This window comes from Dermacentor andersoni, chromosome 1 (assembly GCF_023375885.2).
Source record: "Dermacentor andersoni chromosome 1, qqDerAnde1_hic_scaffold, whole genome shotgun sequence".
Lineage (NCBI taxonomy): Eukaryota > Metazoa > Arthropoda > Arachnida > Ixodida > Ixodidae > Dermacentor > Dermacentor andersoni.
In genome coordinates, this window is record NC_092814.1 from 250,536,555 (window position 1) to 250,563,579 (window position 27,025).

General features: G+C 43.8%; 1 protein-coding gene across 1 annotated transcript in view; it reads left to right on the forward strand.

Moving 5' to 3' along the window:
- Positions 1-27,025, forward strand: part of LOC126548445 (uncharacterized) — a 338,395-nt gene that overhangs the window by 41,857 nt on the left and 269,513 nt on the right. Inside the window, exons 7-14 of the mRNA XM_055063629.2 lie at positions 262-360; positions 886-984; positions 7,647-7,745; positions 10,421-10,618; positions 10,699-10,896; positions 10,976-11,173; positions 14,593-14,691; positions 23,336-23,438. Of these exons, the coding sequence (XP_054919604.1) occupies positions 262-360; positions 886-984; positions 7,647-7,745; positions 10,421-10,618; positions 10,699-10,896; positions 10,976-11,173; positions 14,593-14,691; positions 23,336-23,438 (1,093 nt within the window). The remainder of the gene's footprint in view (positions 1-261; positions 361-885; positions 985-7,646; positions 7,746-10,420; positions 10,619-10,698; positions 10,897-10,975; positions 11,174-14,592; positions 14,692-23,335; positions 23,439-27,025) is intronic.

Sequence of the window (27,025 nt, forward strand, 5' to 3'; positions counted from 1 at the left end):
GTTACCTTGGTATTTGTAAATTCAACTTGCCTGTTCAATCAACCCTGTTGGTACTCGCAAAAGGCGCTCGTCCTTTTTAAACACTTCTGAATTGAACATTAAATAATTCAAACTAACTTGGATCATTTGCTATAGTCGAATTTATGGAAGTCGACTGTTAAGGTCTTACAGTATATGCAGGGTAGGGCCAATGCAATGTCAACTTGTTACTTAAAGAAATGATGTAAAATTATTTTATGCTGACATTTTACTTTTCCACAGCACCAAATAACACCATTACATGTGGCTGCAAAATGGGGAAAAAGCAACATGGTGAAGCTGTTGCTTGAAAAGGGAGCAAAAATTGATGCCTCCACAAGGGTAAGTCATGCTTGCATATGTTTGCATTTAAACATTTTTGCATTTTCTACGTGTGGTGTGTAAAATAAATACTTTGTCACTTGCAACATGTTTGCATTTAGTGGAATAATTTTTTTCTTCTGTCGTACGCTTGCAGCATCCTTGTTAGCTAACATGTCAGGAGAAAAGTATTATCTACAGATGATCATGCACGAACTGTTGTTAGTTTTTTATGGGGATTGCATGTGAAAAAAAAAATGGGTACAGTGGAACACAATATCAGTGAAATGAGTGCCCTCTTGCCCTGCTTCCATACTGCCTTGAAGCGGGGTCCCTCTTCTACAGAAGTGTGGTGCACACCGTTACCTCTCTCTTGCTCTTGGTGATGTCTTCTGGTGACAAAAGTGGGGTGGTAATGATAGTACACTTTCTTTTTTTTTTTTCCTTTTTGGTATAAAGCTTCTTTAACTGTATTTTGCATCTTCTGTGTGCTAACAACTGAAAGTGTCACCTTAACTTGCTGTTATGTGTTGTTTTTTGATCCAGGATGGACTAACGCCATTGCACTGTGCAGCCCGTAGTGGCCATGACCAAGTAGTTGAGCAACTGCTTGAGAAGAATGCTCCCATTACAGCAAAGACCAAGGTAAGAACAGATGGGCATTAGTATTGGATCATCATATGTCTAGAAGGAGGATATCCACTCACCAGTGACTCTAGAGAAAAGTGAGGTTATGTGACTTGGAAGCAGTGTTGCGGAATGGGCGCCCCCATTCCATTCCAATTCCATTACGGGGGAATTAGAACTTGCCGCAATTCCATTCCTTTCAATTCCTCGGAATGAAATAAACTTAGCCCATTCCCACTCTGGGAATGGCCGGGCAGTTAAATTCCATTCCTGTAATTCCTCAAAGTAGGAAAGGCATCTTGGTAGTTATCGAGTTACCAATGAACGCACCATAAAGCTAATGTCATCAGACGCGTTAAGAACTGCAAAAGTACGCAAAACATCTTACCAAGGTAGAGAGATAGTAGCTAGGTGACATATCCCGTGTAGTACAACCACCCTACTAATTACCATGGGGGCAGTTCTCTCTCTACCTATAGTATTTGCATGGTCAGCATGTTTTAATGGCTTGTGATGTTTTAGTATTATTTAAGCTTAAATGTGTTAATGATAAAATGACGACATAGCGTATTTTTGCTTAGGTGTCCTCGTGCTTTTTAAATGCTGCAGTAAAGGACACAAACAGTGCAAGGTGCAAAAAGAAGCTTTATTTTGGTTTTATTCATCGAAATTTTGCAACCAAATGTCATGAGCTAAATGGGCACTTCGCCGTTTAGTTTTGAAGTGTTTTGAAGTTTTGAACGGTTAGTTCTAAAAAACAAAATAAAGTGAGATGAAACAATTGCCGTCTACCTAACTATGTGTTACGCTTCACAAACATGAGCTGCTCGAAAGAGGCCGCTTGACAGCCGATTTCGCTTTGCTGTCATTATCAGGGATGCCGTAGAAAACAAGCGTTCCACGTCAGCTGACATCGCATTCACAGTGAAAACTGTCCTTGTGAGGCGAGAAAGCAAGGGAAAATGGCTAGCGTTCGCCTTCCACTAGGTCAGAGGCTTAACCATGTCTGCGCAAGTTCCCTCTGTATGGTAAAGAGAAATTTCCCCTGCAATGGATGTAGGCATATTGTCTTGGTGGGCATTTTAATTTTGCCTGATGTTTTTAAACATCAGTCTGTTTGGCCCTGCTTCAGAGTCTGCGTTCGCGACAGTGCTGGCTGTCCAGCCCTAACAAAAGAGGTCCCCTCCCCAGCACAGCAGAATGCATCTGCTTGGCTGTTGTAGCTGAACACCACGAAGACTTAAACTGTGTGTTTAGGAGGGTACCCATAAAAGAAGCAGTCAATCCACATGCTTGCGAACCGCTTCTCCAGGCTACGCTGTAGGCCTTTAGCCGCCTCTTTGCAAAGAAGTGTGCCTTTGCTTAAGATTTCCGCAAGGGAAACTGATATTTCGCAATGTGGGAAGTAAAAGCCCGGCTGTCTCGTGTCTTTTCTGCAGCAACTCTGTGGCTTCCTCTACAGGGGAGAGAAGCTCAATCAAGTCTGTCGCAGCCTTAGTTCATATTTAGAGTGTTTAGCCTTCTTGCACACGTACAGAGTTTCTGTCAGGCCTGGATGACTTGAAAAAGTGGTAACGAGCTTTCTCATCATCCACAGCTGTGACTTCCACCTCTTCATGTTATGAGATTCCAAATGCAGACCGGCCACATTGTCGGCCAGATCGGTGGGGCTCGTGCATATACACGCAATGATGGCGCCGCATTTTTGTATGATTTCCTCGGCATTTGGGTCCTAAAATAAAGTGAGGATGATAATTAGTGAATATTGACGCTGCAAGTACAGGTAGCGCAAATGGCAAGCATGCAATACAACAGAGCTTCAGAAAGGGAATGATGACATATGTAATCGTACAATATTGCACTCGACGACACATTGACACTCTTCAAGACTGCATTAGACAAAATAAAGTGGGTCAGACGCAGCCATTTTTTCTAGCCCTACAATAAATTGTGTGCACATTAATACATAGGCTGCACCTTCCTGTTCTTTAGGAATAAATGTGCACATAGTGCCATGGCTACTGCACTATGGCTGATATTATTTTTAATGAAATGGGCTTCGTAATTCAAATAAACACACTAGCAGCAGACTGCCGCCTCGCTGACTTGTCTTATATGCAGGGTGTCTACCAACCGGGAAAACCGGGAATTCTTAGGTATATTGAGTAGTCTGGGAAAACTTGGGGAAAACTCAGGGAATTTTTGCCTCTATTAGGGAAAATTAGCTGTAATTTTATTGAAAGGGTCGAAAGTCGCGGTAATGCATGCTCGAGTAACAGACAGGAATCGTAATGAATCGTCTTTGACGCCCTGTCATCAGCTGGAGGAGTTGCCAGTGTACAGTCAACGACCGACTTTTCAGATGCCCGATAATTTGGATGGTTTCGCGGCACCACCACATACCCCATAGAGTAAAGGTATCAATTTCGGATGCAAGAACCCTTCGTCGTCTGATTTTCTGGACTTTTTGCCGCGATTGAAGGTCTGAAATGGCATTAATCAAAGCCACTACCACTGCCGTTTTGATTAGCTCGCCGCCTCGAACCGGTACTCTTGCACGCAGATAGCCACCCCTGTGGCAACGCTAGACCTAGCCGCTTCGACGTTCGCTATTAAGCTTTTTGCCATTGGGTGCCGTGTTTTTCATTGAAAGGATTCACTGCTGTCAGCAATTGCACCGACTCTGCCTTTGTGGTTCTCGCTGTTGGCTTAGAAGCTTTAAAAGTACAATGCGTTGCACAACACCGGTTCCTGAAAGTCAGCTTTGCCTCTGTACAGAAATGTTACTTGGTGAAGCATACGCAAAAAGTATTGCAGTGAAGCATAACAAGTGTGGGAAGGGGCTATGGCCACGGGACACAGTATGTATTCCTTAATTATACATGCATGCACCAGGTATCTCCTGTCACAGTACGAGCACTGATATGCCTAACACTTGTACCGACAGGCCTTCAGAGTGTTTTCGAATCTGCCTGTAGTGGTTTGAGCCCTTAAGGGCAGTAAATGACATGCATTTATTTTTTTCAACTGGCCAATTTTTCGGATGTTTTCGCGGCTCCTAGGGAGTTCGAAAAATCAAACGTGGACTGTGCAATTGAGCAACAAGATGCTTCAAATGGTCCGTGGGGCGAACGAGTGGCGGAAGGAGGACAAGAACAGAAAAGACCTCTGCATTGAGGAATGAATGGGAAAGAGTGTGCTGCCGCTGTTTTGAAGGAGCATGGGTTTAAATAACAAAGTGTTAGCTGATGCCGAGATGCAGGTGTCCCTAATAGAAACTAAAATAAACTATTTTAAGCACTGGAACACAACACTGAGGCATGGCGCGGGGGCTGAGAGTATGTCAGGACAGTTGAGGTTGACTTATGAGCTGTTGAGAGAGAATCTCAATTGTGACAAAGTTTGGGCCTCATACCACTGAGCTTGCTATAAGTTGATAGAAATAGCTCACATTAGAAAATATTTGCTTCTGTATGCATCTCCTTTTTATTCATATTTGAGAATATCCAACTCGATTTGCAATTTTTTTCGAAGACATTTTATTTTGTGTGCATTTTACTAACCCCTCCCTTCCCTTACCTTTTTGAAGACACAAACACTACTCCTTAGTATTCAAATTGGATTAAGTCGTTTTTAAAAATTTTTTTCATATGCTTACTAGAGAGTGACAGCATCAGGCGATATGGTTTCAGCCCGTCTTGACATAAAACATAGTTCTGCATCACTCAGAGAATTTTGCAAAGGCACTCGGGGGTAAACCTGGAAAACTCGGGGAATTCGGAAATGCCAACGTTTGGTAGACACCCTGTATATGCTAGGCAACTGTGTTTATGGGCAGAGCGATTTGTACTAGGAGTGGCATACGCAAGATTTCATTTTCCTGGGCGGCGGCCGGTTGGGGGGGGATGTAATCCAATAAGAAAGGAGTGGAAGATCACGAAAGGAGAAAAATAGCAAGGCGCACAAAATAAAATAAGACAAATATAGCTTGAACAAGGAATCAACCAAAACCAAATCTTTTAAAATGTAACTTTGTGACACCGTGGGCATTCTTTACATCATGCACCAGTTTTGTTTTTGTTTGTCTTTAGAGCTATTTCAGAACGGTTCATTGACGGGGTGAGAGCAGACCTCGAAGTCGCGTAAGCTTGGTGCCTGACCTGCGGCAGAAAAATGATTTGAAGCCACTATTTGATGGGAAGCAGAATTCGTGACCTCAGCCATGGCAGCAAATGCACCACGAATCCCCAAGATGAAGAAGTGAAGCACGCTCGAAAATTCGGCTAAACATGGGGGGGTAGTTGCATAATAAAGCTTTAAAGCACTGAAACTGTAATAAGCAGTTGTCTGCCCTTACTTTTCAAACTGCAATTATTATATTCATACATTCTTTGTCCATGCATTCATGGCAAATTATTTAACAAAGCTTGGCCCAAACAATTGTTCATGAAAAGAGTAATAAATGAACAACATATTACTGCACATAAGATGAAGCCAGTATGTTATTTAATAGTGCATACCCGCTGAATGGTATCTTTTACGGCAAGCTGCAGTCTGTGGCTGGGCAGCCAAATAAAAATTGCTCCATCTGATGGAACTCTCTTAAAAGCTCCTTAGTTAAGCATTCCGGGCAGTCGTCGAAATTATCATGATCGTCCCCATCAGTCTCCCACCTGGTAAATGCAAATGCCTTTATCATTGATAACGCATTATCTGTCACCATGCGAAGGACCTGGAAAATGAAATAAAAACAGTTCAGAGGCGAATTTGTACGAAAATACATATTTCACCTTGTCAATGATGTTCCACTGCAGCAATGCTGGTCATACTCGGAGTGGATCCGAGCAGCTAGCTGTGTGGCTCCCAGTCAGGCGAGTGAAACTGAGGAGGTACGTGTGAACCGTGAAGTCGCTGTCCATGAGTGCTGCTTTGGAGCTAGGAAGCCTTCTGTAGACCGTGACATCCACAGGTCTGGTGCGATACAGACATACTCCGCTCCCGCCAAAGACGATGATATTTTGGTCTGCAGCGCTGATACTTTCCCGGGCAGGAACTTCTCGCTGAGGTCATCCCGCGATGGCAACTTGTAGCCCGGGACAGTGACCTGAATTTAAAAGAATACAAAGCAGTTACTTTGATGAAAGGTGGCTTATAATATCGTCCAACTTACCGTAACGAATTCTTTGGATCTCTCCCTCTCGACAACATGAGAGGGCTCCATGTCAGTGCAAATCATGTCGATTATGGTGTTGTCAAGAGCAGCCTTTTGATGAACAGGTAGAGCTGCACCCAGCAGTGAAGGCCGACGTTATCTTTGGCTGGCTTGCCAGCTCTTTCTCTTGTTGCGTGTACTCATGTTCATGCTTTCTTTTTAGGTGCCGAATCGAATTATATGAAACTCCGAGCACAGCATCTATAGTTTCGGAGCAAAGCTTGCAGTGTGCAGCTTGTTTGTTTTTTTCACGAGTAATTAAAAAAATTGTTCCCAACGTGCCATGCTGGCGTACTTGCGTGCATGAGCCGCTGGGCACAGGAGCTAGTGTGGCAGTGTGTTATGGAAGTGCTTTTTATTTGCAATGGAACAGAGCTCCCTAGAACAGAGCTCCCTAGAACAGAGCAAATGTGGGTTTGCTTTGGCTCGAATCGGCGCGTTGGGGCTTGTCGAGGCGCCTCCGTGGCCACAGTTACGTGGGCTCTCCTGCCTTGGCTGGCTTCCCAAACCAACGCTTTCAAAAGTTTAGTCTCTCTCTCTCTGTATGGAGGGAGAGGGTGCACAGTTCATCCTATATGACTGTGTGCTGCGCTGACCTGCAGACCTTCATTGACAGAGTTTCAGGCAAAGGCGTCTGTGTGTCTAGGTGGGGGGCACAGTATTGCAAATGGGTTGGGGGGGGGGGGGGAGTACGAGGTCAGCCGGCGCGCAAGCTGGTATGTGAAAGCTTACAGTGAACACATGCATTGCGCCAGCGTCAGTACGCATCACAGCTTAGAGAAGTGCTTCTTCATATATGCGTCCGAATCACCGACAGCGACAGAAGCAGAAACAAAGAAGGTGGGGTGACAGCAGGCGGCCGGGGCGAAGGCGCCGCTGAGGTAAAAAAAAATTGAAAAGCGTAAGGGGCGGGGGAGTGGGGGTAAGTATGCCGCTGCCATAGTTCCGCACGATGGATGCCAACGGCATAGAGCTGCAGTTACGTGAAGAATCGAGACAACCTTCGGAGCAACTCGGTCTATAAGGACAGAATTGCAGTAGGCGTGTTGCTTATAAATGTACCGTGCTTGTAATCAGCCAAGCCATTTTAAGAATACTGCTTTATTGTTAAATTCAAGGCTCTGACTTACCAATGTTTGAACGTGGGCTGGTTGGTTCTTCGACATATTTTGACAAAAAACAGCACGTAGACGAACAATCGCTCTATTTTCGGAAAAAGACATAATTCCATTCCTATTTCATTGCGGGCAAAAGGTGCTTAATTCCATTCCATTCCCATTCTGGGGTAATGAAAATGTGGAATGATCCAGAGTCATTCCAATTCTGGACTGGTAACTCCACAACAGTGGTTGGAAGAATGTGATGTAACTACAGAAGACATGTAGCTGTTTGTTTTTAGTATGGTGTGGTGGTAGCACACTACATTGACAAAAAGCTTAAGTTGTCTTATCATTTGCTCTCTCTGCAGAATGGGCTTGCTCCTCTACACATGGCTTCACAAGGTGACCATGTAGACAGTGCTCGCATCCTACTTTATCACAAGGCTCCAGTGGATGATGTCACTGTTGTAAGTATATGCTTTGCACACTAATTTTGCTTTTTGTCATTGGCAGCCACCAGAAAGAAAATAAAGACAAATTCTTTTAAGTGATTTATTGCAGCAATAAATAAGTCAGTAAAGCTTTGTCAGTATGCATATTAATGGAAAATCCAATAATGTGCGACTTGAAAGTGCATTGTAGTTGTAAATGTGCTTAGGTGCAAGGCACTAAATAGTAACTGCCACTTCTTTTGCGTGGTTGTGTTTGTCCTGAAGTTAAAGTTTGCCTCTAAAGATTGGGATTGAATTAGGATGAGATATCACAGTCCCATGGAGCTAAAGGCACTGCACCTTTTGCTGCTGGCCACTGCAGGATGAATGGACCACCATGGGCCTCTTGATGTTGATTTCAGGAAAAGAGTTGCCTTGACGCAACTGGGTTACTTACCAGCTGTAAAACTCTAGTGGTACCTTATCATAAGAAGCCAACAAACAGACACCAAGGACAACATAGGTGAAATTCTAGTCGAACGTCGATATATCGAACAGCGTGGTGATCGCGAAAGAGTTCTATGTAGCCAGAATTCGATGCAGAACATCACGTTAAAAGCGCATAAAAAACTTCTGCCAATCAATCAATGAACCAAGGGCACAATTGGGGATCGTTGTTCGGGGTGTGCATTCGGTTGCCTAGGCCGCGCTGACTTCGTCAGCCTGGAGCGCCCGGTCGATTGCGCTGTGCGCAGTTAGCCTAGGCAATGCCTCTTCTAACTATAGGAGGCATTGGCCTAAGCCACACCGACTTAGTAGATGAAAAAACAACTGGCTACAGATGAGATACGAACCTGTGTTTTCACATTACGCGTCCAATGCTTTTACCAATTAAGCTACTGCAGCGCCGTTTTCCCATCCACTTTCTGGCGTATTTATGTTTTACTACTAGAACTAACCCTGGGAGTGTTAGCCAGCACCACCACTCACTAACCTAGGTGGCAGATGTGGAACATCCTTTCTGCCGCAGCGTCACGAATTGGTGGTACCTTAGTGGTAAAAGGCGTGATTTTCTGTAGTCATCCTTCTGGCAAGGTCGCATAAATGCTAGAGACTGTAAAGGGAGGGTGCCTAGTTCCTAAAAGGAAGCGTGAAAAGACTGGGAGGAAGAAAAAAGCACACTGATTTGTCTTATCAGCCATGCCACTAGAGTCGTGTTGGAAATATATACTAACCAAAATAAATGCAACTTTATGATTGTTTGGAACCGTTTTATTTGCCATTGTTTTGCTGAATAATCTCAAATTATTACTTAATAGAATTCAGCAAAGTTGCCAGTTCTCTGTGATGTCATTCATGTATATTAATTCCTGTCTGCTTAGCTCGGCGTGTTCTTGTGACAGGTGATGGTGGTGATGATGAAAAAGATGCTTAGTAATTTTTGATTGCTGCGACATGAACTCTTGAGTTGTAGCTGGATCTTTGACTTGTACCATAATGCTACGTATATTCATTTAGTAGTGTTTGGTTTCTGGGGGCTATCTGTCTATTATTGTATTATGTAGGAAGCATTCAAAGTTGCATTGTGCAAGCTGGGTATAACGCATTATTTTAGGATGTTGCTGGGCCCATCCTATTGTGTTTTATGTGTACAATTTTACAAAAAAGTGCACAAAAAGTGCACAAAATTAGTGCACAAAAATTAGCGCACAGCTATGCGAAGTAAGGATAGTAGTTTTATCGGCTGTATAAACTTGTAAACATAGGCATACTAACTAAATTAACAAGCATGGTGTCACACACACACAAGCAAACATGAACATGTTTCAATCGTCGAAACTCGCTGTCAAAATGCTGAAGTGACGAAGCACGGCGGCAGCAGCAGCAAGTGAACTGACCTTCATGCTGCTTCTCGCATCAACGTGAAGTAAGCCGTGAAAACACAGCGCGGTGGACTACGTCCTCGTCGCAAATGGCTTTGAAGATACAACGGCCCAGGTGTGTGTGGCCACCCGCGCCGCCTAGATGAAAATTCCCCTCCCCCCTGGAGCCTTTTGTGCGATGAAATGCGGCGCGCTTCCACCTTGCCTTCCTCCTTTTCGTGCGTGAGATTGAGTTGCAATTGTCGGCTCACCCTCACACGCTTTCACTCGCACATACAGCATACAGTGCACGGTGTCAATTTTATCGCCCTTGGACTTTATACGGCGATACTGACGTCAACAGCAGAAATATGCTTGGAGTGCCTATATAATTGCTATCGTAATGAAACCAAGAGGTGCACTTGGGATTTCATTGTCTGGCAGTATACACTGGACTTTTTGCTATAAAGTGCTCAGATTTGAACAGTTTGTCTTAAACGGTTCAGGGCTGTTAAATTTCAATCAACATTTTGTTAGCCTATAAAGATAGCACTGGCACCAAAACTAGTAACAAGTATGTTGAAATTGAGCTTTAATTTAAGACTTGATTTCTTTGTTACTAAATGAGACCTAATGTCGGTCATATCATAAACATCATCACCATGTTGTGCCTGCTTTCTTTGGCTAAAAGAAACTACATACATATTAACAGGTTTATAATGTACCTTCTCGAGTGATATTTTTTGAACCTAAAAAAAAGAAGTGGGAGGGGGGGAGTTTTTGTTATAAATTTACTGTTAACTTCGTGCACCAGATTCTCATGTTGATTTGTGCTAATTTGACTGCTAGGACTACCTGACAGCGCTTCATGTGGCTGCACATTGTGGCCATGTTGGAGTGGCAAAGCTGCTACTGGACCGCCGGGCAGATCCCAATGCACGAGCCCTGAATGGATTTACTCCGCTACACATTGCATGCAAAAAGAACCGCATCAAGGTAGTTGAGCTGCTCCTCAAGCATGGCGCTTCCATCGAGGCCACCACTGAGGTTAGCATTTCATCTGAATGGTCCCAAACAAGTGCTTTGGTTCTTTGTCTGAAACCAGTGTCTCCTGTTCTTTCACACAGTCTGGGCTGACACCTTTGCACGTGGCCTCGTTCATGGGCTGCATGAACATTGTTATATACCTGATTCAGCATGGAGCTAATCCAGACATCCCCACTGTCAGGGGAGAGACCCCTCTGCACTTGGCTGCCCGTGCCAACCAGACAGACATCATTCGCATTCTCCTTCGCAATGGAGCTCATGTGGACGCCAAAGCCAGGGTTTGTAAACGCTACAAGAGTCAGCTTTCGGGCTGTTCCTTGGCCAGTGTGGTGGAATTATGTGCTTCGTATATTGCAGGAACTGCAGACTGCATTGCACATAGCTTCACGATTGGGAAATGCTGACATGGTTGGACTGCTCCTGCAGCATGGGGCTGCAGTGGATGCTCCCACCAAGGATGCTTATACTCCTCTGCATGTAGCAGCCCGTGAGGGCCAAGATGAAGTGGCTGCCCTACTTCTGGACCACGGGGCTGCTCTTGCTGCCCCAACAAAGGTAAGCACAAATGAAATATACATTAGGATAAAGAAAAGAAAAATTTTGAACATTTTATTTGCAGCTTCTCTTTATTTACAACCAACATATTTACAAAAATTGCAATGTAGAAGGAATTTGTTTGGCCAGAACAATTAATTGCACTGTAAAATGCCACTAACGTGTGCTACATTCCATTTTCTACATGTTGTTTGTGTCGCTTGGATATACTCAGATTATTTTTTTCAGTTCTGCCTAATTGCATAATTAGTCCTAATTAATCAACTTCTCAAATATTGTAATTAGATAAAAAGTGTCAATGAGAAAATTGTTGAGCGACATGAAAAACTCTCAATACAGCTTCCTGTTCCTCAATACGTGCTACATAAAAGTGTGTTTTCGAGCGTGAAAGAAGCCCGCAAATACACGTGAAGTGCCTTGAGTGGCCAGTCACGCGGCAATTCGGCATGCATTTGTGGGTTTCTTTCACGCTTGGAAAAACACTTTTATGTAGCACGTACTGAGCAACAGAAAGCTATAGCGAGAGGTTGTCATGTCGCTCTACAATTTTCTCATTGGCACTTTTCATCGAATTATAATTTTTGAGAAGTTGATTAATTATAATTAAGACTAATTATCAAATTAAGCAGAATGAAAAAATAATAATCTCAGTACCTCCAAGCGACGAAAAACAACATTACCTTTGTTCTGTCCAGCTACGTGACATTTACAAATTTTTAAACTCTGGCTAAAGTTAGCTGGGACAACCCGTATGTATAAAAACCAGCTTGCATATTTTGAAAAAGGCTGAGTACTTTAGTGCATATGCTTTTCTTCACTAAATTATAAAATTGTTTAATTTATGGAGATGAGCTTGCACATAGTTCACCCGTGAAGAGATGGCCAGTAGAGGATGCGACACTCATCAAGATTCCTGAGTGTAAGAGTGCAATTGATGCTAATACATACATTGTCTGCCGACTGTTTGACCTGGCACAGAGAAGGCTTGAGGGTCAGATTGCCAACAAAAGTGGGTTCATAAATCAAAGATGCACCAGAGCATGAAAGTCATGGCATAGAGATCAATGCTTGCGCAAGACTGATAGAACATGCATGGCCACTGTGGCAGACTTACAGGGTAGCAGTTCACCGGACATGAGGATTCACATAAGCAAAGTCCCATGGAGAACTCGTAGAAGACCTTTGGGGCATCTGACACAGTGAGGGAGAGCTTAATGGTTCAAAGCTCAGGGTTGATTTGGTGCATATATATATATATATATATATATATATATTTACTCTACGACGGTAGTTTCTTGGTGATCGAGCTTGAAAAATGACTGTCACAATATGTGCAAGCTGGGGGTGAGGTGTGGGAAGGCACCTCAATCTTCACATATCACAGTCTGTACTGGGCTATACTTGCGGGCAACTCACTGCGGCTATGAAGGGAAAGCTATGGAGGCAAAGCATGCACAAGAGCGGTTCTGGTTCTGAAGAGAGTGCCGCATTTTCATCCACGTTAGTTTAAGCTGGGGAAGAGAAGACTTAAACACCTTATTAGCATCAGTTAAATAAGACAAAACACACCAGTGAATGTAAAAGTTTACTTATCTTGCAGCTTTTCCCTTCCGTCTCTGGGCAAATGCGGAACTGTTGCATGTGGAAACTACGTCGATTCAGTGTCTGCTCCGAGCAACCAAAAGCACCGTCAAGCGCTAACGGACTACTTGGTGCAGTAACACATGCGCAGAAGCTTTGCTTCCCTAGCTTTCCTTTCATAGCCACAGAAAGTTGTCCGCGAGTATAGTTCATTATTTAAGTGCCACATACAAATGCTGGGAGGGAGGGAGGAGCAGCCAGCAGAGAAGAAAAAAAAAATGCTTCAATTTTTAATTTAAGGTTAGCATTGTAAGGAACCTTCCCAGAGTAGCATATGCTGTAGTAGAAGCAATTATTTTTTTATTTCGTCTGCTGCTGTCAAGCTGCTTGTCTCTGCTTAAGGGATAAGGTAAATATCTACCATTCAAATTAACAGAACCTCACATTAGTCCTTTCATAAAGCAACAAGACATCTTGATAGTACCTGTATAACTGCAGGAAAGTTTGCTTGGTAAATTTAGCATTCTATAGAGGAGGGTGGCATAAGAGACATAATTGGATGGCAGTGGGAACACTAACTCAGAAGTGAAGAGCTGTGAGTATTCTGGCAGATCATACAGTGATACTCAAATGCCTTCAGTGTGGCCGGGTCAATGATCGACCTAAATTATATTTGCATGCTTCTGTGAATTAAATAAATTCTGGGGTTTTGCGTGCCAGAACGATGATAGGATTATGAAGCACACCATAGTGGGAGACTCCATATTAATGTTGACCACCTGAAATTCTTTAATGTGCATCCAATGCACTGTGCACAGGTGTTATTGCATTTTGCTGCCATCGAAATGTGGCCGCCATGGCCGTAACAGTACAATGCCAAAGCCACTATGCCACCATGGCGGGTATATTAGAAATTGCAATACGCTTAAATTGATTGAAACAGTTTAAACATTTTCGCAAGTGCAAGCACTGCTTTATTTCAAGTGCTCTAGAGCCCTGAAGTTCAGAGGTTTATGATTTCGAACAAGAAAAGGAAGGCTGGGCTAGTTGAGAGAATGAGGAGGGGAATGGAAATGTTGGAAGGCACACTAATGGTGGTTGCATAACTGCGTACCTTTTGCACTGAGGTTGTAACCATTTTACGGGGTGATCAAATTCAAGCTTTACAGAAATTTTAAAAATTGCGTGTGGCAGATAACATAATTCTTGTCTTTCAGCTGGATTATTCAAGGAGACATCACTAGCAAGAGGTATCGAAACACATATTCAGCTAATTAACTCCCTGATTAATTGTATTGTGGCACATATTGCAATTTACAAATTTTAGCTGGTGAGATTGCAAGATGTATTGACTTGAAATGAATTTCCAGGCTGACACCAGTTTCGAGATATTTCCCAATGCGTGGGATGAAATACATGGGCGTTCCAGTTACTTTTCTGCTTTAATGCATAAAAGAGCATTTTAAAAAAGTAAGTGGAACAGTGCATTTTTACGGCGAATTTGACAGCACTCATCTCCAAACTGTTGCCATTCTGGAAACGCATTCTAAGTGGACACGCCTTGCAAACTCACCGGCTGCAATTCGTAAGTTGCAGTATGTGCCATAAGGTAACTAATTCAGAAGTTAATTAGTGATTTTTCCTAATTAGTTGAATATTTGTTTTGATTTCTCCTACATGTAATGTCCGCCTCTCTGAGTAATCCAGCTCAAGGACTAAAATTCTGTCTGCAACAAGTAATTTTTAAAAATTCCATAAAACTTAAAAATGATCACCCCATATACTTTTGTTGCAAGTATGCAGATTCTGACAGATCAGTTCACATGTTTGCATTGCAGAAAGGATTCACCCCGCTTCATTTGGCAGCTAAATATGGCAACTTAAAGGTGGCCCAGCTGTTGCTCCAAAAAGATGCCCCTGTAGATGCCCAGGGCAAGGTGTGTACATTGGATTTGACATTTGTATCATTGTGCATCTTGAGTATGCTCTTTGTAAACAGCTTGATGTTGATTTGATAATTATGCTGCATAGTACAGAACCAGGACTGTTGCATAATTTAATTAAGGCAATTTTAATGGGTCCTTTAACAAACTGAAGTAATTGTAACCAGCAGCATTTCAGCACAAGACAAGGATGAAACATAAGGGCACATAGAACCAGATGTTTTCAGGGTGGAAATTAGAAGGAAGGTGCAAGCTGGTACGTGTTCTTTCAAGGCGTTAATGCAGGATACTGTCTTCATATAGAGAGCAGATGCTTGATGTAATCCGGAAATTGATATAAAAGTGCAAGACAAGTAGCAGTGCAATCTTTAAAAGCTGAAGCAGCTTTTTGTGGCATCTCAGATTGTAGCACATACAAGACATGAATAAATAATTGCAGGTATTTTTCTAAAAGTGCGAATTAATGTCTACACTGAAATAAATTGTACCGGCCCTAGAACGTTTGTTGGTTTCCCCCACAGAAAGGGCACAATAATCTTGCCAGTACTGTGAAATTTGGGAAATCAAAATGATGTTGTTATTGTCATGATCTGGGTAGTTCCAGAAATTGGGGTGAACTCTAGATATCAGTTACAATTAAAGTGCTACTCCAGTGATTTTTTTACCATGTCAAAGTAATGGAATATTTAGGCTTCCGAGACCCCCCTGTCATGCCATGTCATGCCATGTCATGATAAATAGTAGAATTGTTAAGCAAATTCAAAAATAATTTTGAGTAAGCAAAAAACCGCAAAAACGAAACCGAAATCTGACCAAGCAGCCGAGCGAACCTCTTTGTGTGACGTCACGAGTGTCTCCACCGGCAAAGGCGCGTAAGGCATGCCGGTCTTGTCCACTGGCAGCGAAGAGCAGACGCTCGGCTGATTCGTGACACCGCTGGACCTTTGGGTGACAATACGTCAGCTACACCAGCTCTTTGGATCTGTCAAACATGATTCTGACGAATTCAGTAGTCGCGAATCGCCATTCGCATTTGACCTGCCACTACGTGAGCCAGCGCCCATGAGCTACGTATCAAGCTGCAACATGAAGACCAAGGGTACCCCTAACCACCTATTTTATATGTGCTGCTTGCTATTTTAGTTGTTTTGCCCCTTCTCAGGGAAGTGCTTCACATGTTCACTGTAAGATGTGGAGCACGACTTTCCACATTTGTATCCCGCAAGAATGCCGCTGACAGTCCAAAGCACCGAACGGCGCATTTGCTTACATCGGCAGGTACAGCGACCACTCCTTGTTCGTTTGAGATATAATGCTATAGCCGCTCATCGGTGACATCAATTAATGTCTGAACATATCAAAACAGGCAGATTTTGTGCATGTAAGCACCGTTGCATCACTCTGCATCACACTGATATGAGCGACCACACATCTCCGAAAACAGCGAGCGGGCGGCCGTAGTACGGGAGCGTTGTTATGCTGCTTACTTATCATTCTTCATATTCTCTTCATGCACACAATATGTTCCGTAAAGTGGACTTATATGAGGACTTTGCGAGAACATGTAGTTTTCTCGTGGAAATGCCGATGCCAGTATAGACACCGTTGGCAGCCAAACTACGCAATTGTTTACGCTGCTGTATCGAGGGGCCTACACTTCCTGCCCATTTGGGATACGAGGCAAGTAGTGCACCTCGGAAGCTAAATAATGAGTCTGCATGACAATACGTAAAAATACACCCATGTTCGCAGTCGCATTTAATTTAGGGAAGGGCTGGTGAGTGTGGCAGGCAGCTTTCCATCGAAAATGGCAATGTACTGATGTCGATACTGCTCCGTGTCGTCGCTTCTCGCTTTTTGTGTGTGCACTGTACGAAATGAGGAATGTTTCTTTCAAACCCGTATGGTCAAAACTGAACTGCAGAAGTAGTTTCTTCATCCTGATGGCTTTTTTTAGCTTCATGTCAGTCGCTCATGCCCGCCAGCAGCAGACGCATGAACTACCATGACTGTGACATATAGGCTTAACCTCGGCTGAACGCGATCGGCATTGGCTCAAACTATGTGTGCGGATGGCGAGGGCTGAAGTTCGTGCAGCCTACGTCTACACGGAACACAGCTTCTTGCGACAGCAACTTCTCACGCCATGCACCAGCTCACGATCATCGATTCCTTTACGCTCTCATCACAGTCATCTGCATAATCCCGGCATGCTCTGCATGAAACACTCCTGACGTCATACACAATGTGGCTTGTAACTGAGGAGGAGGCAAGGTAGTGTGTTCGAGGCAATTTGTTAAATTCATTTGTAAAATATATTTGCAGTTCTCAAACCTGCTTTTTCGAGCTCATGACGGAACTGTTAAAAGGAACATACCCAGCGAATTGCATTGACATCCGTTGACATCGAAAAATCGCCGAAGTTGCCCTGAAAGGCCAACTGCAACAAAATTTTGGGCCACCTAAAGAGCCTAGATTTAGATAGTGTAGATTAGATATGGAGCAGCCTTCTTGCAAATTTTCTTATTTTGGAAAAATCAGTGGTTGCATGATGAAAGACTATCAAAAGTAGACGTTTTTGATACTGAAACTTGAAATAAGGCTGCCAGTACAGCTTGCTCGAAGTGAAGCATAACTCAAATTGCATGGCTCCTTGGCATGATCTCCAGAATTAGGCACTGCCTGCAGCTGCTCGCCGCATGCTGAAAAATATCTGGAGGCGTTGTGCTGGGACTTATATCATAGCCGCTAATGGTGGATCCACACAACTTTCTAAATCCGTCTTTTCCGCGACGGACAGCGCATCACATGACTACGCGTCACGGATTCACGCCATCCGTGCGTCGTCCGCGACCCCCACGGACGGAAAATGCAGAGCTATTTTTCGCATCCGTATGCTGGGGGTCGAGTGCTGCGAAGTTATCCTAGCATGCTCTACAGTCTGGCAACAAGCGCGGCTTTGGGATCTTTCTGAAACAGCTTCATCGCTGTTGACACCATTCGTGCCTGTTCGCGCACTCGATTCGCGCAAGAGTGACTGCAATGAACCTGAGTGACGAGGCAACTTTTTTCTTCTTGCATATCGTGGAGCAGTTCCCCGCGTTGTGGGGCATGACTCACTGATTACGCGGACATGAGAGCGAAAGAGACGATTTGGCAGCGCATCGCCAACGAAATGAACCAACAGCTCTCGGTACAAGTAGTTTTGCATACCGAGATGCTTGTTGACGATATGGTCCTTTTGCCAACAAGACTTCCTTCAATGAAACAAGTACTCGTCATCATCCAATTTGGATAAATCAACAGCCATTGTGGCCAACCGTCGTTTCCTTTCGATCTCCATCTTCATTGAGAGTAAAAAAGACGTATTACAAAGTCTTTTTTTTACACCGATGGCGCCATCTGGAGTGAGTAGAAACAAGTAAACATTTGTAGCTTACGGCCACTGAGATCCGCCCAGGCTGCCGCAACATCTTCGAGGTCATGTTCAGCCAATACAGCCACTGTAAGCCTACACGCCGAGAATCTGAGTATGGCTTTCGGAAACGGTGCCCACTCATCATGAATACTTTGCTGTCGAAGCTTCTGGACACAAATTTAAACCAAATACAAGCCTCAGTTTGAAAGTTACGGGCAACACAGTGGACGACAACGACTTGACAGGTTCGAGGCGGACGGTAGTCGCTTTGGGCGGTGCCACCATCTTTATTTTCCCGGCGCGGTCGTCTGCTCACTCCGTCCGTCGTCTGGATGCACTTCGCAGCCGAACGGGCGGCGGAATAAGTGTCCGTGGAACATATTTTCGCGGAGCAGTCCGTCGTGTGGATCCACTATAACGACCAGGTGCATGTGTCGTCTGCTTAGGCACTATTAAAAGACTGCTGATAAGAAAATTAGACAATTGCCAGCTCTGCAGCTTTGCCAAAATTGCTTTAGTAGTGTTTACTACTATTGATTATCAATTTGGCCAAAGCGAAATTTCATTGCAGTTGGCCTTAAACAGCAGATTGCAAGTATCGCACAAACAAAGCTTGTTTGTGTTCTTGTCCATTGTTCTTCCACCTTTTGGAAGTAATTACAGTACCTTTCCTTCTGGAACATGGCAAACAGTCATAATTTTAGAACTGGAGGTCCTAGAAAGGAAACATTTTGAGACTGATGTCTTGACGTGTTTGAGCCTCATACTTTGTGGTAAAGTCTGATACTGGGCTCATGATTGAGAGCTGTGTAGCTATACTTATCTTTATCGTCACATAAATTTTGACCTTATAGCTAAGTCTAATCCTTTCACTTTTGATCTCTACTAATCTGGTGCTAAATTGCTTAGTCCAAGTTCTTACAGAAACAGCACATAATCTATATGCTGATTTGTCACTCCATGTATGCTTGGACCAGCATTGATCTATATTTTTTACTCATTGTCACGTTACCCAGAAATCTTTTCTTGTTATTTTATACGCACTTGAACCACGTTATAACAAGACAGGATATAATGAAGTTAATGCAATCTCCATTGAAATTTCCCTAGAGATTAATGTTGTTTTAACTCATCTTGTTTTAACAAAGTAAGTTTGTTCTGCCATTGAATATAACGAACTAGATTCCTTTCTGAAACCAAAAATAACCGACCGTTATGTACCAAGCATATTGCTTTCTGCTGGGTTCTGCACTCGTTCGGCGTGGCAGTTCAAAATTCTTGCGTCAAATACACCAGTGAGCAACACTGGTCTTTCTCACTGCTGTAGATGGCCATGCACAAGCAGCACTTCTTTCTTATCTTGCTGCACCTCTCTCGCTGTGGCACATAGCTGGAGAAGCTATGCCGCTAGGTGCACCCTCCGAGATCACAATCTTGGAAGCCACGCCTAGCTGTGCTGCACCACATATTGAAGATGCTCGTGCATGGAATGTTATAAAGCAGTGCCTCTCTTTTTCTCTCTCACTGGGGTATGCTGCGCTGGCTGACAAAGCTAGGTGTGACCTGCGAGGTTTTGTGAAATCGGCACGAGCTGGCCAAGCAAAGCCGGCATGCTCACACAGCAGAGCCACAACTGCCGCGGGGCCACGAGAGAGTGGCGGATCATATAGTTGCGCTTTCACACGCCGAACATGTGTGCGTATAGACCGTTTCATCGGGCGAGGAGGATAGGGCGCGCGGAGAGCCTTTCCTCCTCTCTGGCTTGGGCGATCCGGCGCGGCGCTGCTTGGAAGTATTGCTGTCGTGTGCTGTGGAACGATTTCGGAATATTTTAGATGGTACTTTGCGGAATTTACGCCATGTCCGTTCATATAAGGTCGTCAGGGAAGCCTTTCGGTGCATCGGTAACTACAGTAGGCGGAAATATCTCTTGGGGGCGCAAAAATGTGACGCGTTTTATCAGCCGCGGCGTACGCACATTATCAGTCGCGGTGTGTGTCTGTGTTGTGAACTATTTTGCTTATATCTGTTTTAATTCAACAAAGAAAACCGGTGTCTCTGTATTAGCAGCATGAAATCGTAAATCTGCTCATTATCGAATCGCTTGGCGTAGGGAGTAAAACATAAAGCATAAGAGCGCATGCTCGTGCACGGCCAACCTAAGGCAACCACGAAACATCTAAGCGGCAGGCACTATGAAATATTTGTGATGCACCGGCATCGTTCTCGCGCATTTCAAGTCTAGTAGGCTTCAAATTACCATATGTCTACGCTAGCCTTCCTGCATGAGGCCGATGGCGCTGCTCAACACAGCGATCACTGCGGTTGGTGAACCAGCACGATACATATGTAAGCTGTGCGCTTTGGCATTGCCTTTTTGGCCTGCATACAGCCATAATATATGAGAGGGATCGCATAAAAAGAATGCGATGCCTATTTTTGAGGACAAAATTTCCGTAATACGTGTGAGTGCGTCGTAGAGAACGGAACGAACACAACCGAAAAAAAAAATTCAGTTATCATCATCTTTCTCGAAAAAGCAAGAGAAAACGGGCTAACGCCGTAATAGGACCTCGCATAGTCACGCCGCACAACGTTTATAAATATATAACCGCTGATGCCGTATGCTTGGACCGTGCGGTATATAGAACAAAGATATATGTAATCCAGCACCTACCACTGCTTAGGACGCTCGCGCAGTTCGTAAACAGTCCATTTGCTGGAAAAGCTTAATTCAGACTGTAAGGTGTGCTGCTATTACTTGCCAAAACTATTTTATTCAGGGGTGGAAACCTCATCCATCGAACCAAGTAGTCACGCAATGTAACCTGCAGCGAACAGTTTGAACGCTTGTCAAAGTATAACATCACAGCTCGTATCGTAGCAGAACGGTACCCACGCTGTTACGATCGTCGCGTATGTTTCATGGCTCCTAAACCTCAGCTTAGAAATAGAGGATAATACTGCAATAAGGTCACATTAATGATTGGAACATTCAGAAATACACAATTGATCTCCGAGGCTGATTGTAGGCTCAAATATGCGCGCACACATCGCGCTGTGTGTTCCGTCCACCTCAACGCCAGCAGAAATTCCGGCCATGACGCCTTAAACCACTTCAGCTTGTCTCACAGAACCGTTTACCACGTAGAATACGCGCGTCATACTAAACAGACCGCACGACCGTGAAAACAAACGCCAGAACCTACCGCCGAGCGTATACCTGCCATGCAAAAGACCGCTTTCACCCAAGCCAGTATGGCGCTGCTCATAGGCGGCGCCACTGCATTCACAATATGGCGGCACCTACGAAAAAACGGTCTATATGGCTGACAGTGTTTCTGGTGCTATACCAAGCTCTGTTGGCCGTATACTTTGATGGGTTCCCGAAATCTCGCGAAAGTGAAACTATCTCTGAAAGTCGTGGAGGTTGCTCAAGAAGTCGATGCACTGTGTTGTGTGCCACGTGCTGCTTGAACACCTCGCTGTTCCGCCTGTTTACGACAATATGAGTGAGCCAAGTGGAAATTGGAAATGAAAGACCATCACATTGGAACATAAGGACTGTATTATAAAGGCGCTAGAAAAGCATCAGGTGCTAGAAAGTCGCACGTTGCACACGCTGGACAGTCTTTTGCTGTTGCTTCATTAAAATTTCATTGCATACGTGGCCGCGGAGCTGTAGTCTTCTTTGCATGTTGAAAGTTGTACACGCCATTGGGCATATACTGCAGTACTAATGGGCAGTAGTTGATATAATGAAGTAGTGCACATAACGAAGTAATATTGGCTTCCCTTCAGCTTTATTATGAGGTTTGAGTGTACTTCAATTCTTGCATGATGAATACTTTTGGCAACCACTACATGACATACTTGAAGCTCTAGCACATTGGTCAGAATGGCTGCTGCACCAATCAAAATCAAATTTCCTTGCTTATATATATATATATACACACATATATATCATAAGAAGCGATATCATAAGAACCGATATCATATCGGTTCCCACCTGCGGCAAGTTGTTTTTTCATCCACTTTCATTTCCATTAATTTATCGTTTCTTTATTTCATTTCTTAAGCACAAGTAATTTCCCTTATGTTATCCTTGATGCCAGTGTTTGTTGGCTTCTTATGAGATGACTAATAAAAGTCGGGCCTCTCGGTTAACCCCCTTTCTTCTCGTTTATATATATATATATATATATATATATATATATATATATATATGCTTACTGTATTGTAATGTCATCTTTGCAGCTCTTGCCCTAAATTGAATGGTTGTTAACCTGAAAATTGTATATATTAACTAGGTACTACACAAGGCTACATATTGCTCAATGTTTTTCTGGACTCTTGTGCACAATTTTAGCTTTTAAAAGACAACTTCAGTGGTGTGTTTGTGTTTTGGTCAGTGCAGGGCCATTTATAATTGCAAATAGACTTATGTAGGAATAGAAGGCCCATAAAGATTTGCCATTTATTTATCAGGTGACTCTGTTGATGTTGTGGCATTGTCGAGCCTATATGCCTGATGGCGCTAGTCCAGTCTCTTCTTCTTCCACAGCGTGGCTCTATGAGTACTGTCCACTATTGATGTATTGATTCCTGCATGGGTTGTAGGTATTGGCAGTCGGGCATGGTTCCAGGGGGGGATGTGCAGATGTCCTGACAACCCCTCCCCCTTAAAATTTGTGTGTGCAGTGCCAACGTATGGCACTTGACAAACTCTTGAAATCTTTTCTTCCCCGCTGTTATTGTTCTTTTGCTCAGGAGAGACAGTAAATGATTAATGAATAATGAAGAGAATCTGGCAGCATAGAGTTGCATTATTTCTGGCTCTGTATGCCTCAGGAAATCAGTTGCTTCGGGATCAGCACAGAAGTGGCATGCTTTAATGCCAACGTTTTAGTTTGAAAATGAAATGTGTCGTTATAATGCTCTCTGGGACATGAATAAAATTATTATTATTATTATTATTATTATTATTATTATTATTATTATTGATCATCATCCGTGCAGCTACCACCACTATCATCATCAATCCCATCTCTGTCAGAACCCCGGCCCTTCCCCCCCCCCCCCCTCAAAAAAAAAAAAACTGGATCTGCACCTTGTAGCAGCTGTAAGCTTTCACTTATAACAGCACTTTTGCTGCTTAAATGGTTAGCCTACTTATAGTTCGCTTGCGTCATATAATGAAGATCAATTGTTCCTTTCCAGAATGGAGTGACACCTCTTCATGTTGCTGCACACTACGACCATGTCAATGTGGCTCTCTTGCTTTTGGAGAAAGGTGCCTCGCCCCATTCAGCAGCACGCAATGGTTTGTAGGCTTGGCTTCAGCATATGCTAATGGCATTTTGTAACAGGGAACACAGTGCCACAACTGTCGGAGGAAAGGAGTGCTTGATAATCTCTTGTATGGACATTACACTCTCACTCACCGATTTGCTTTTTGTCATGCTTGTTCTTTCAGGTGTTCAACACACTGTCATGCTCACATTACTTTCAGTGCACTGCCAGCAACTGATGTGTGCTTATATTTTTGGAAATATGTAATGCAGTGGGATATGTTAATCGCAAGAACAGTAACTCCATTTTCAAACTGTGCCAGACGGAGGACAGAGTGGACAGGATTACCACTGGGTGCACTAACACCTGAAAGTTTATTTCTTAATCACTCGGGGTAAACACTCTTTAAAAATAATAAACAGGAGACACACAGGAGCAAAAGGAAGTCAGATTGCAGTATATAACCCTAGTGTTGACTGAAGTTACATTGTACACACCATGGTTCACATCGTGGTTTTGGGGCACTTTATTTATGGTAGCAGTGACCAAGGAACAAATATTTTATGATTGTCAAGGAAAAGATATTGGCATAATCTGGAAATACAGTGCCTTGAGATATGTGCATTGCATTCTTGGTGGAAAGTCTTGGCATTCTGCGCCATCGCAGCACTGCTGTGTTGACTTGTGGGAATATTCTATTTTTTGCAAATAGTGGATTGTATACTATTCTGTTTGGTGTTCACTTTAATTTGAACTTCAGTAGTCAGAATTTTCAAAGTACAGTCGACTTTCGTTCATGTGACGTGACTTGTTGCCTCTAGCTTAACATGTAAAATAACTTATCGTTTGAATGCGCTTTCATAATCGTACTGAGAGCAGCACGTCGTTGTTGTTATGCCTAAAGCCCCTCCATACACGTTTCCGCCGACCAGGTTAAGTACCGCCAACCTGCCCTCCTCCTCCACTTTCCTGTCCCACTCACCCCCTTAGCTTCCGGCGTCAAGCGGAACTTACGTAGCTGCAGCTTCCTAATCCGAGTGGAAGTGACGCTTTGTTTTTTAGCGTTGTTTACTTTCGCGTCGCTGGAGAGGCTTTAATTGCACGAGCTGCGGTTGAAACTGTGAATGCGATTCCATCCAAGAACCACTGCCTACTGTAACCAGCGATCTGCTCGTGTTCCCTGCTTCGAGTCAACCTGCGACGGGTTGTGGCACGAGCGACAACGTACAGTGGAATGTAGGGCCTGGGTGCTTGGAGACCACTGCCGTTTTTCGTGCGTTTGGAAAACAGCGACCGCGAACTACTACTTCAGCGGAATACAACAGCTTGTCCCCTTTGCATTCTTCTTATGGTGACTGCCACAGCTCTGCTAAGCACGCGTGGGCGTCTCACCATCGTCTAACAGCAGTCAAAGCTGAAATTCCCGCAGTGCAACTCCAGGAAATGGAAACGCCGGAACCGGAAATACTGGAACCGGATTTGGTGTGAGGGGAAAAGGCGGCGCACAACAAAGGTTGTCGCTACTTAAGAAGGCGGCGGTGGCGCGTGGATGCAGGGGCTTTAGTTATGCCATGCGAGAACTGTTTTGTTGTCGTCCATGGTCTCATCTTCTGATGGCAATGTTGATGACGCTGGTTAGGCTGGCACTGATGGTAAGCTGCTGCGAACGCAGTTTTGGTTTCGGTTTCGTATCGGATTGTACCACGCAAGTAATTTTCCTACGATATTTCTAGAAAAAAAAGAGGCGTGCATTAGAATAGGGTAAATACTGTAATAATTCATTGTGAGCTACCTTTTTTGCCTTGAAATCTTCCTGGGGCATGCTGAATATAGGCCTTTTCGACGGGAAATGACATGTGTTCGATGCATTCCTTGTACCCTAAGCTCTGCCAAGACTGACGCTGCCACTATTGGAGTCACCACTGCAGTCACCATTGGGGTTAGACGTGTGCGTGATGACCAAGTTTAAATTATCTGGCCAAGGCCAATTTCAGGATTGAAATATTGAAAGTTGGGTCCCATAGAAATGCATGGGCCCCAACTGGGACCTTTGGTCAGAATCAAATAAACCGAAAAATCAAATTAACTGGATTCAAATTAATGGAAGTCTGCTATATCTGGAACAAACAAATATAAATTTGAAAACATGCAATTGGCAGTTTCGGTTTCAGTAAGCAAGTTTCATTACTATTGCCATGGCTCATAGCCAAAACAAACCAAAGACCAATATTTATTTACAGTCGCCACCCAATATTTGGACCTGCTTGATTATCGAACATCCCTGTGGCACCACTACCTTCATTATTGAACCAATGTATAATGGCAACCAAACTTTCGGGTGCCATATGGTGTTTCGCTCAATTATTCAGGCATTATCCATGCACATGATGTCATAGAAATGGCACCCATGAAGAAACTTATTCAGATGTACCCTTGTACTCTCGCTTTCATTGGTGAGGTTGTTTCTAGTGTTCCTGAGAGCCATACAGCTGCTGCGAATAGATCTGCATCAACTTGACACCAACCGTAAGTTTGGTTGCTGACACCCAGTGAAGCAGCGCTTGTTAGGCCTAACAGCCTAGGTAGTGTTGGCCATGACAAAAATATACTACTGGCCAACATGATGGTGGCCAACAAGCCTTCGCGAGAAGTTTGCTGCTTATTGAGTGGCTCTCAGTGAAAAAGCCTTAGATTATACACATGACTAAGGACTGTAGAAATGTCATTTGGGTGTATAGACGACTGGCCGACATGTTCATCTAAACAATTACTGGACTGGATGTGCAGGTAGAAAGCACTGCACTGAATTTGCACATCACAGGCTAAACTGCCAGCATCGCACAATCAGTCGCATGCGACATAGGCACATCATGTTTAAGCATGACACACCTCAGACCAACGTTACTAGATTAGGTTCAGTTTTCAAACTTCTGTGACTGCGTGGACCCGCCACAGATTCATGGATCTCGTGGCGCTGCTGTCGCTCTTTGCTCGGTCAGCACGGCACGGACGGCGCAGAGAAGCACTGTCCGTGGCTGTTTACATGGCTTGGTGGCATGTATGCATGCATGTTTTGCTGCAGTCTCGGTCTTGCAGTTCTTGTGCGTGTTGGATGCTGTGTACATTTTTAGGAGTTTAGGCCTGTATCATCAAATTTTATTTGGTGACGCGAATGCATTTTTATGCGTGGTTCCTGCAGCGAGAACGGGCTTTGAATGTGCAAGTCTGCTCCCCCGCAAGCGAGCAAAGCTCATGTAGGTTTGAACATTGCACTTGCGAATGTGGGGCTCTGACGAAAGAAAATAGTGCTAGCTTAATTTTTTTTTCATTCTGGAATAAAGTGTTGAGAGTGTGCATATGCCAAGAGAAGGGTGCCTTGAATTTATTCCTACTATGTAAAAAGCGCTGAACGTCTTCTTTCGTGAAAATATCTACATACAGGGTGTCTACCAAATGGGGAAACCGGGAATTCTCAGGGATATTGAGTAGTCTGGAAAAACTCGTTGAAAACTCAGGGAATTTGTGCCTCTATCAGGGAAAATTAGCTGTAATTTTATTGAAAGAGTCGAAAGTCACGGTAATGCTGGCTTGAGTAACAGACAGAAATCGTAATGAATC